Consider the following 12,437-nt stretch of genomic DNA (forward strand, 5'->3'; position numbering starts at 1 on the left):
TTACTTTTAAAGTGGAGTTTTAAGCTGATTAGAATTGATACTAATGTTTGATGGGATTTTTAAGAGAGTTCGTTGAGTTGCACTAGGTATGGGATAGGCAGAAAGAAAGAAGACAACAGAGACAAGGTTTTTAGAGGAGGCAGTATACACAAGGGACATGATTGTACACATATTCAGATATAATTATTCCATTTGTCATTCATTTCATAGACTAAATGTAATAATATTGGTGTTTATTAATATTTTAAAATTACAAAGTAAAACCCTGAAAGACCCTTGCTTACTTTGCTTTACTTATAAACTTAAACTGCGAAAAGATAAATGAGCACTCCTTCATTAAAGCTGAGTTTCCTTGCCCCGAGAAGAGTTGCCTTTCTGAAAATACTGTTTTAGTTTGACACTTAATAGCGGAAGTGTTTATTTTTCCTGTGAAATGGGAATTTCCAAAAAAAACCTTCAGAGCTTTTTCTCAGGGGCAAGGAGAAATAAAAAAAACAGAGTTTTCCCGAAGTGTCTGTGTTGGTGTCAGGAAGAGGAGCAAGCCTGCTGCACAGTAAGGCAGCCTGTCACCTGCCCAGGTGAGTAGGTCTGAGTACCTGAGAGTTGGAGATGTTTCACAGATACTCCCATCTGCCAGAGAGGCAGCCACAACACTGAAGAACTTGTTAGTGTGGACTGCCAAGAGTCAGGAGCCTGAAAAAATGTGAGAACTTTGGATCTGTAGCAGTTTATTCAAACTGAAAGCCCCTGGTGACCTAACAGGGAAATTGAGAGCAGAGGGGAAGGCAGCAGACTTTCTGTACAGGTTTGAGAGTAGTTTACCTGTTGTTACAACAGATTAATTTTTATTGAATCCGCACTTTACAAGGGAAGGGTAAGTCAGAAAACTTCTCTCTAGCCCTTAAATTATGTCTGTTGTTCGTTTATTTTAGAACAGAATTCCCTCTTGAGGGCCCAATATCTCAAACCCCACTCTTACATTAAACTCTTATGCTTGTCTGTTTGCAAAGAAGACTTAGCTGCTTCTTGAAATGGGAAAGTTGCTTTGTTTTTTGCCATGGAAAATGCCACTACAAGAGCTTTAAGTCATGACTGATATGGGTATTAAGTTTGTCTGTGAACAAGCATATAGTATAGTATCCTCTCAAGTACATAGATAAAATCTGTCAGTCACACCTTTAGGTGGTGTGTTTGTGTGTATGTATTTTCTCAGCAGCAGACAGTAAATAATGAAAAGACTCTGGCCTGGTGTTAAATGACAGGAACAGAGATGATGAAGTAAATAGCCACTTTCTCTTCTTGTTTCTTCAGAAATTAGTTCTCAAGATTGTTATGATATTCCACGTACGTTTCCAAATGACAGATCTAACTCATTGGAAGGCTTCCATAACCACTTTGTAAGTATGATTTGATCTCATGAGAGACAACAGTGACAGAGTGCTTAAATGCTCTTTGTTCCCGTGTAAAAAGCAATCTGTACAGTGTTTGTGATTTTCAGTTTCAATAGGAATATATTAATCTGAGTTATTAGGTTAAAAGATTCATGTGATTCACAGCTGATTGCATAACTTATTTTGTTAAAGGAAATATATGTTAATTCTAGAAAAACAGAAGCATGTTGACAGTGGGAAGTGTTTCAAGTGAAGAACTAGATGAAAATTATGTCCCAATGAATCCCAACTCTCCTCCACGACAGCATTCCAGCAGCTTCACTGAACCTATCCAGGAAACAAACTATGTACCAATGACACCAGGCACGTTTGATTTTCCGTTATTTGGAAAGCAAGTCCCTCCTCCCGCTCACATGGGTTTCAGGTCCAGTCCAAAGACCCCTCCTAGACGGTCAGTACCTGCTGCAGAATGTGAACCACCACCAGTGGATCGGAACCTCAAACCAGACAGAAAAGGTGAGGACAATGTCCAATAGAAGTTGATTTTATCACCTAATAAAATAACATAGCTCTCCAACTTCAGTTTAGTGGAAAACGATCATTTTCAAAAATTCTAACAAAATATTTGTTATCCTATGAAGTGGCCATAAGATAAAGCCATAAGATAAGTAGCTATAAGATAACAATTTAACCATTTTAAAACATCAAAATAACAATGCCAAATACATGCTTAGGTTTAAATTTCATTGCTGTAAAAATGACATAGAACTGCTAACATCCAGAAGCGTGAGTTTTAGTTCTTGTATGTATAGGACAGCTAGCTAACTTGTGATGATGGGATAGCACATTAGGAATTGGATTTAAAAAAAAGAATTTATAGGCATAACAGTTCTTGGTACAGGATCAGTAAAGATTTTCATTGTATGATGTAACAATTAAAAATAACTCATTTAACTTTATTTTAGACATATGCTATTGATGTTAATAGTGTTAGAAATTAGTCATATAGTGAGAGAAAGAGTTGTATATTGTGCTGCTTTTTAACTAATCCTATTCAAAGTATGCAACAGTTATAGAATAATTCTTACAATTGTGTTTAAAGGAAAAAATAGGTTGAGTAAGTAGTGTTAACTAATGAGTAAATAATTTTAAGGCCTCATTTCAATCTGTAAAAGCAAGGAAAATCACTTTCTTGCTTCGTGTTGGGGCTTCCCAACACTTGAGTGTGAGTGGCCACATGGAGCAGTCACAGGAAGATGGTTAACTTGTGACCCATGAGGTTACCATATACATATACATCTTCCTTGGGATCCAAATGGGAGGAGGAAACTGCTTGGTCAAGCCAGTCCTTGAGATATGTTTGCCCTGTCACAGGAGCAGGTGCCATGGTTATAATGCAATTTATATAAACTGTAGTAAGTGAAAACATAGCATCAGCCTAGATTTTTGAATTTCCTTGCCTTTAATAGAGTACGATAGACAAAACAAAACCATAAGGCAAATGAAAAATTTGTTTTATGTGGAAATATTTTAAACTGCTGAATGTGTGGGAGATCCTGTTATGAGTTTGAGGAAGCTGCAACAACTTCAGTAGCAAAATTGACTAGGAAAAAAACCCAAATTTTAGAGAACCCCTCCAAAACTTCCTTAAAAATAAATCTCTTGAGGAATCTGGTGTATTTGTTTTACTTTTCCTTAAAATAAGCAATATTTGAGAGAATAGGATAGTCTTAAGAAACAAAGATGACACTGTTGTGATGTGTCTATGTGAGATATTTGCATAGAGAATGACTGATAAATAACTTGGACTTCCCAGTGGATCTGAAATGTTTCATCAACCTATCAGAAGTATAGATAAAGGATGATGCAGTTTATTTGCATACTGCCCAGTTGTTTTTCAGGCTAAATAACTAACTTTTTGTAGAGGTGGTAACTAAAAAACATTAGGTCAAATGTCTACACTATTTTGTATTTGAATACATTCTACTTTTATATGTTTGAAAAAATAGTGTTCACAAACTTGAGAATGGCTGGTTTAATTTGGGGGAAAAGTCCATGTCAAATACTTAGATGACCCAAGATATTCACTAGCTAAAACTTTAAATTAGTATGTTTGCCATTAAGTGAAAAGAGCCTGTAATTTTAACAGAAGTGGATACTATCACTGTGATAGAAGATCTCTGTGTAAAATGGGAAGTGCCATGTCTGATTCCTATTGTCCGTGTTCAGAAAATGAAATATAGCCCTTTTCAAAACCTTGGCTCTCTGCTCATGTCTAATTGTTTCCATTTTACCAGACAGTAGTTTTGTTTAGTTCTTAAGAAATACTGGACGGTAACAGATTGAAGAAACCTGATACTGGAAAATATGCTCAAAATAAACACTGAACTGCTTTAAAATATTTTCCCTGACTGGCCAGTTTGTGTATTTAACTGATAAAATGTTTGTTGACTTTCAAAAGTGGTAAACTTCTGCGTTGAAAAGCTTCTGGCTTTGTTGCTGGTGGTGCAAAACAGTTGCACAGGTTTCTGCAGAGGTGACGTTGCTGCTCTTGCATCTTTCTTGAAACTGAACTAGCGTTCTGCGTTCTGAGAGCAACGCGTAAGGCTCCTGAGCCACTACCAGCCTTAAATGCTTGAAATATGTAGAAAGACCTAGCTAACATCGGGGAAGAGAGAAAGATTTTTAGGTGTACTAGCACATTTCTTGATGAGTGTAGAGTTGCATGATATGGCTCATACTGACTATCTCTATTTTTGCCTGTAGACTTCTGGAAACCACGTCTCCTTAACATAGCATGATTAATTACTATTTTTTAAAAGATAAAGTCAGTTTTAAAAAGCTATTCCTGAATGTAAATATGCTTAGCAGCTGGGAAAAAAAACAAAAACAAAACACCTAATATACGAATGTATGTTACCAAGAATGATGATACTGATCTGTCGCTGTTCTATCTTAGTAACACATGCACCGGTTCACTCAATTTTTATATCAAGTATACTACTGTAAGTTTTCCATTGTTGTGAAAAGCTAATAAAATGACACATCAGAATGATAATATATTCCCATTTCAGTAGTTGAGTTCTCCATGCAAATAACTTCTTCCAGAAGTACTTTTGGGAAGATAAAACTGCAATTCCTTTTGAATTAAAATAGGATAAAACTTTGTTTTAGTGGTTCGTTACCTAAGTAAAACAAGCTATGTTCTACTGTGATGCTTTTTCAGCTTTCAAGTTATTGTAGCAACTTCTATTAGTTCTTTTCTGCATATCTAAATGCACTGCAATAGTATTTTGGTATGAATTAGTACATTAATGCATAGCAAGCAACAGGTTGGCTTGTGCATTCAATAGAACTTAGCTAGGCATAGAGGAGGGGGGAATGGTACACAAAATAGCTATCTACTGAGTATTACTCCTTTTAAGCAGGGGTAAATTCTTCTGATATATAACATGAGATTGATGTAAGAATTTCTGCTGGAGACAACTGGTGCTTCTCTAAAAGATGGCCTAACTGCAGAGAGTTACAAGGCCTCCAGGTGTATGAAGGCTGTATCATATTCTGTCTGAAGAAGCTGCTGTGACCTTTTTTTGGTTTTAGGTATTGCTGAAATAAACCGTGTGCACTGCAATTCCTTTTTAGTAGACATACTTGTTATTGTGAAGTAGCGTTATCACCTTTAACTTATGCATTGGTTACAGCTTAGAAATGTTCGTGTGTAAACCAAGGAAGTTTGTCACATTCAGTGCAGAAATTGCATTTGACAAAGAAATAATGCAGGGAATCTAGCACATAAAGATGGAATGCTCTACTTTCTGTTGTCAAATATATGTGCTCATACAGCTCCTTTACTTTTCTTTGGTTTAAGAACTTGGAGGCTTACCGGCAGCATAGTTTGCCAGTGGTAGAAATGGAGGACTCAGTAATGGCAGTGGGCATTCTGCCATATGTAATCTCCTCTGCCTCCCCAGTATTGCTGTTAAGTGAACCCGAGATGAAATATATCCTTGGTAACTTCCTCTGGTTCTCCTGTCTTTAGACAAGAACGTGCCAACCAATAAAGATCTAGCAAAAAGTGTCTTTCAGCAGGAGGGACTTGAAAGTGTGTGTCTTCACAGCTCTGATATAAACACCTGAGGTTCTGGGTAATTAATTAAACTTTCAAAATTCTCCAATTTATTTTAAGAGTAGATACAGTTTTACCAAAGTAGCAAGTGTGATGGAAGAATGAGTTGTGAAAATTAATAACATTGATAAACTAAATGTAGGTAACAAATACATCTAAAATTCACTAAATTACATGCATGTTCTTCAGGGGAGGGCTTTTGGCTTGCCCCCGCTTTGAAAGCCTGAGGCTCTTCAGTCTTTGAATTTGTACAAGTTGCCTGGGCCAGGAGGCATTGTGAGCTGTGAGATGGCCTACGTCTTTTTCCACTGATTTCAGGAATAGTTTTGTTTTAGAACATATGGTAAAAAAAGATAATGTAGCCTTGAGATTACACTACATTTTCATGTAGTTTCATTCTGCTGGGTCACAGCTGCTTCTGAAAGTGGAGAAAGGTTCCAGTACCTTCTGGAAGGCTTGAAAGTAATTTCAAAACATGCTATTGGCTTCCAGCCCCAATAGCTTGAATCAAAACAAGTTACTGTTTTTTAGAGAAGCATACCAAAAGGTAAGTGATATATTGCTTGGGACAAAATTGAGTGTGTTTGGCCAGGTGCTTTTCTGCTCTTACCTGTAACTGAATGACAAAAATAATCTTTTTTTTTTAATGTGTTTTTTCAGGGTGCTATTTCATTTATTTTAAAGAACTATTGTTTGTGTTCATTTTATAGTTCTGCTTTCTGGCTGCTTTAGCTTGCCATAGTTGCATGCAGTGGTGATGCTAAATTGGAAGCACTATTGCTAGCAGAAGATTTCAAATGGAAAAAATATTGCTTCCATCTGTGCAGTTGGGTCATGCTCGCTGAATCATTAAAAGACTATGTGTCTAGTTCCATTCCAGAGCAGTTCTGCAACATTTTAGTTTGAGAGTGTCTTCTTTCAATTTTGAGATAGCTCCTTCTTCAAGATAACATTTATTGAAGAAGGCGCGGTAGAATTAAAGGTAGCCAAATACAGTGAAGAAAAGATGGCCATGAAAACTAAGGCTGCAAAGAACCACCTGGTTCTTCTCTCCTGTACCCTGTGCTTTCTTTGGGCTCTTTACAACATCTGGAAAGGGTAATGTTACCAGGCAGTGGTGCCGTGATCTCCAGCCTGCTGACAGCTCACAGGACCATGCTGGTGTTTCATAGCTCCACAGGGAACCCTTTGGAGTAGTGAGAGGTACTGAGGAGGTTGGTCCCAGGTGGTTGTGCTGGCGACCCTTGAGAAAGTTGAGGGCCTGATGGAGGTCTATAAGTCCGGATGATTGTAATCTTCCCGACAAACGTGATGTAGGTCAGAGATCAAGGAAAGTGAATGGCTGATGATAAAAAGGGTAGGGTGTGAATTGAGTTTGGTCAGGAGAGGGCTGCAGTGGCAGTGGGTCCCCACTCTGGCCACTGTGAAAACTCCACTGACTCAGCTGAGGCAGTGTTTGAATGAGAGCGAGGGTGTGTGTGAGCCTATGAGCATGATAGTGAACCCCCACCCAAGTGATTTATTGGGGGGGGGAGGGGAATTGGGATCTTAAAGCAAGAATTCAAGACCAAACAACTACACAGTGAGGTAGTCTTTGAAAAATACTTGTTTAGGAGATAACTTTATAGCTATATAACATTCAGTATTTGTTTCAATCTCTTAAAAAGTTCAAAGCTCTTAAGAAATATGTGTTTGCAATATTAACTGTCAAAACTGAGTTTTTCAGTATTTGAATCAAACAGTTAATGATGGAATTGACAATGGCAGAATTTAATTCTTCAAAGTCTCGGTTTGATACCCTGCTTATTGTAACTTGTTAACTTCCATTTTCTCTGTACCAAAGTGGTTTTTTAGGCTTCTGAAGAGAAAAATATGTGCTTTGATCATATGGCTGAATTAATGATTCATGACCACGATGGAATGAAAAAAGTTAAGTTAAAACTCTTTTTAGCAGAGTGCAACACTACCGCTTAGGTAATGCTTTTGATCTGTAATCCTTAAAACACTTTACGGAAGAGTTTGGTATAGCACAGAACCTCATTCAGGGTCATGAAGAGCTGTGATAAAATGATGTATTCAGGATCACCAAGCAGGTTGCCAACAGAGACAGTAAAGAACTCTGGATCCCCCACTCTTATTACATACAACATGCTATTGGACTCTGCTGCTGTGTCTTGAATAACAGTTGTATTTGTCCAAATGTTGTTACAGTTGAATTACATTTAAGTTTATTTTTAACAAAGTTTTCATTCTTAGACTTGGGTTGAATTTTACAGCTTCTTTTACAGTTTGCTGATTGCAAAAATAACCAATAACCAGTATAGTGTCTTTTCGCATTTATTTTTACAAAAGGTTTATCTTTCAACAAAAATACATCATCAGAATCTTGTCTGAGATGATTCCATGTAACTTCAGTCCATACGGTTGTCTCTAAAAGAGATGTTGTTTGGGCTTGGTAACTTACAGCACAGCAAGTGGTAAGCTAGGATTTAGAGACAGTAAGTGATGCATACATTTCTTTTCATGCAAATAAAACATACCAACATACCTTGAAAACGAGCAAACCAAAAAAAAGAACGGAGAGGTAAAAAAAATTCTCATGGAGTTGGTTCTTGTGGTTTTAAAAAATCTGTTTCCTCTGAGTTCATTTTAAAGCAGGGATACTAAACTTGTTTTTTTTCTTCTAAATATTTCTCATTTAAGATGTTACATGACATAATTCATGTGGTCAAGCCACAAATATGTGGACTACTTATAAAAATGTGGCTGTATCTTTGCCATGAATACTCATGAGCATCTCCTACCCAGTTTTTAACTTTATAGAAAATTCTAGGTTTTCCTCAACCATATTATTTAAAACTGTAAGCCCACTTTGAAGAGGGAATTGTATACAAGACTTTCACATGTGACAGTAAGTATCTGTCACCTTCTGTCACAGAATCACAGAATTGCTGAGGTTGGAAGGGACCTCTGGAGATCATCTAGTCCAACCCCCCTGCTCAAGCAGGGTCACCTAGAGCACATTGCACAGGATTGCATCCAGGCGCGTTTTGCATATCTCCAGAGAAGGAGACTCCACCACCTCTCGGGGCAACCTGTTCCAGTGCTCTGTCACCCTCACAGTGAAAAAGTTTTTCCTCGTGTTCAGATGGAAGTGTCTGTGTTTCAGTTTGTGCCCGTTGCCTCGCGTCCTGTCACTGGGCACCACTGAAAAGAGTCTGGCTCCATCCTCTTGACACCCTCCCTTTAGATATTTGTATACGTTGATAAGATCCCCTCTCAGTCGTCTTTTCTCCAGGCTAAACAGGCCCAGCTCTCTCAGCCTGTCATCCAAAAGCATCACAGTGGGTCCTAATGTGACCAGTTATAATCATTCATAGTATGATACTTTAAAAATCCCAAACAATATAGTTATTAAGAAAATGAAGAACTCATTAATTGTGAAATTTAGTTTTAAGTAGTCGGTGCATAGTTTTTTTATTAAATATTTATATGTTTGAGTGTCAGGGTTGGACAATATGAACATACTGCACATTCTGATATAACAGGAGCACCATCCCACCATCCTAAAATAAAACTTCAGAGAAACAGTTAAGGCATTAGTGACATCAGGAGCTAAGATTTCTTTAAATAAATAGAATAAAAATTACCAAATATACTCGGGGCAAAATTGAAAGCTGGCAATACTGCACTGTTCTAAACTGTCTTGATTCTGTTGCATATTGTTAAATAAAAGATCATTCACTTTCTCAGTTTTTAGGGCAAGTAAGCATTTAAAAAAAGAAAAATATGAATGATGATTCTAATCAGCAGAGCGAACTGAATTGAAGATCTGTTGAATAAGAAACTGTAATTTCCATGATGACTTTTCATAACAGAGGTATTGTCAATTTGATTTAAGAAATTAAAGTGTTTAATCCTTCCATTTATTCTTGGAAGTTCCACTTCCTGTTCCTTCCATTTGGTGATTAAAAAAAAAAAAAAAAAGGCTTTTGAGGAGTGGCATTTGGTGCTTCCTCTGAGTTCCTAAAACATGTTGAATACTATCTCCAAAGCCTTCATTCAGCTGAAACTTGGGCTTCCTCCATGGCAGTACTTCTACAAGGTTAGCTTTTTACTTAATAGATTTAAATGGAGTTTATATAGCTCCTTGCTATGATCTGCCAGTCCTTAACTTGGCAGCTGTGACTTTTTTTTTTTTAATCAAAGCTTTAAAACAAAAAAGTAATTCCAAGAAAAGATTTTATTTGGATGGTTCTGTCACAGCTGCAAATGAAGCTCTGATTTACTGGATGTAAGATTTAAAAAAAATTAAATGTGTGAGTTTTCAAACTGACTTATTCTCATACTAGTGATAGAGATGGTAGCATAGAACTTCAGAGATCCGAGGGAAAACAGGAGAATGCTGGTAATATCCTTCTTTTTTTTTTCTCTCTCCTTCCTTTAGATGATTTTTTTTCTACTTCCCTATGTATTTAATGCCTGTTTAAGCAAAGATAATTTTTCATATCCATATAGTCATGCTATTTCATTAGCTTTTTTATAGACTTATTAGACTTGATTTTTCCAGGGAACAAGTTATTCTCTATGTTAGTTGTTCTATTTTTGTAAAAATGTGAAAGACACCTTACCATAGTATCCCTTGTACTTTATGAACCTCAGTGCAACTGTAAAACTATTAATCAATAAACACATTAGAACACTGCACTTTGGTCTTAAACTACCATGTGTGTTATTTAATGTTTTCAGTTCATCGTGCTTTGGGGGATTTTTAAATATAGACTTGTAGAATTATTGGCAAATTAGAGCAGTCAAATAGTATTTGGCTGATTAGTAGCTTTGGTATTTTCTGAATAATTTTGTGGCATTTGGCAAATATTTTATGAATACCAGTGAACTTAGCTATCTGATACAGTTAGATTTCTTTAGAATCAGATATATTTTCCAATTCATTCTTAATTTCTGGAGTATCCAAAGTACTAATGCTCCCTGAGAATTTATTTGGAGAAGATAAAGTGCTTAAGAAAACTGGAGAGCATCTTTAGTTTACTGCTTTTTTAAAATTCATAATATTGCAAGTATAAACTGATTACAACTTTTTTACTGTCCTAAAGAGATTGTGGTCAGTAACATCCATGTGGTATCATTGACCAGAACTAAGCACATACTGCTATTCATTCTGTTTATTGCTGGATACTCATATGGAAATGGATGTGGATGTTGTATAACTAAATACATGTTTCTAATTAGACGTACCTTGGCAGGGAATAGACTTACTAGAAACAGAGCTGAAAAACCAAATTCAGGATACTTGTAGAGCTGTGTGTTGAAAACCATGTACTTGGAAATCGGAGCTCACTGGGGTGAGGAAGAAGAGCGGGAAAGGGGAGAAGTTACTCTGCAAAATCAAAAGCCAAGCAATAAAACCTGCGAGACCAAGGTTGTGAGCTTCAGCCTTGTTTTTTAAGGAGAAAGCCACAGTAGTTTGAATACTGGGGTACTTGATCTCAGTCAAATTTCATTTGCCTTTAATTACACACATGTGTGCACACACATTAATTGAAAATTGCTATTAGTTATGTCTCTATGAAAGTGCTTTCATCGGTGCAGGACACCTATGTGGCTGGTTTTCCCTCTTGTTCTCCAACCTCCTATTCCAAGTAAAGCACTGCTCTAGCATTCCTGTGCCTGATCTCCTTGTCTCACGAGGATCAGTCCTGTTGGCCAGGAAATAGCATTAACAGATCACACATTTTTTAAATTTTATGTACATTGGTAAACTTACTTTAAAGTTTTAAGCCCAAAATAGTTGTTATTTAAATAGTGCGTTGGCCTCTTTCATGAAGATGTTTGCCGTTTCCTGATATAAAATCCATTGCCAGCAAGTGATGGAGTGAGCAGCCAGTCAGAAAATAAACATTCTTAACAGCAATCTTGTCATTATTAGTGCTTCAAGGCTGTAAGCAGAAAACAACAGGAGGCTCTTCCATGAGTGCTTTGTGTCCGAAAAGCCTAAAACGTTAAGACCCACCTACCATGATATATGCTGCAGTGAGACACGCTTTTTTTCCGACGTTGTTCCATGTTTTTTTCAGGAAAACTAGGAAAGAGAATGCATTAGCAAGGCCAGTGGAAAAACCAAAAGGTTTTTCAATTTAAGCCATTATTTGAAACAAAATCAGACACATGAAATGGACTCTTCTCCTGATGGCTTCTCAGACAAAGGCAGCATTGACACATGCTGCAAAATGCCAGGAGCAGAGCTCATGCTGTCTGAGTGCAGTCCAACGCTAGATGCATAATCACTTGTTCTGCTTGGCAATTTTTACAGCGGCCATTTGTTAGAAAAATAGACTTCACTAGTGATTTTTCAACTCGGAGTGCCTTTGCTCAGTATTTGTATCAAAGAACATGTGGAAGTTGAGTCTTTCTCTTGTCATAGCATTTTGGGTTTCACAGGTGGTGACTTGAACAACATGTAATTTTCAGTTCTGGGTAGTTGGTTTCACTTATGGTAACCTACTTGTTTGTTTGTTTGTTTTTTTCCTGTATTTGTAAAATAGGTTTGTATCCAGTTGTAAGTGTTGTAACATAATTTCTTTCCTTTTCAGTGAAGAAAAATTGGTGTAAACACCACTTTGGCCCAGATGTATCTTTTCCAGAATAGATGTATAAGTTAAAAGCATTGTCTTATGTGAGTGTCTAAACATTAGATGAGGTAAATTTGTGCCTGTGGGCCTAAATCACAAGAAATGTGTCCTGTAGCACTGTTGGTGTTGAAATGCTGTGTGGGGCCAGGCTCTCTCTGGAGGCCTACTGTCCTTTCACCTTTAGTAAACTGATGTAAAGAATGGCTCTATGGCATTTGTCTTTAGAGACTAGTTCTGAATAGCATAAACCTTGGAGACCAGGCTGTTGTG

General features: G+C 37.0%; 1 protein-coding gene across 4 annotated transcripts in view; it reads left to right on the top strand.

Moving 5' to 3' along the window:
* GAB1 (GRB2 associated binding protein 1) overlaps window positions 1-12,437 on the top strand; it is a 102,600-nt gene that overhangs the window by 79,224 nt on the left and 10,939 nt on the right. For 3 of the 4 annotated variants that reach the window (XM_067297773.1, XM_067297770.1, XM_067297771.1), the window contains exons 5-6: window positions 1,312-1,397; window positions 1,604-1,907. In XM_067297773.1, coding sequence (XP_067153874.1) covers window positions 1,312-1,397; window positions 1,604-1,907 — 390 coding nt within the window. The remainder of the gene's footprint in view (window positions 1-1,311; window positions 1,398-1,603; window positions 1,908-12,437) is intronic. The other variant, XM_067297772.1, reaches the window with a different exon arrangement.

This window comes from Apteryx mantelli, chromosome 5 (genome assembly GCF_036417845.1).
Source record: "Apteryx mantelli isolate bAptMan1 chromosome 5, bAptMan1.hap1, whole genome shotgun sequence".
Taxonomy (NCBI): domain Eukaryota; kingdom Metazoa; phylum Chordata; class Aves; order Apterygiformes; family Apterygidae; genus Apteryx; species Apteryx mantelli.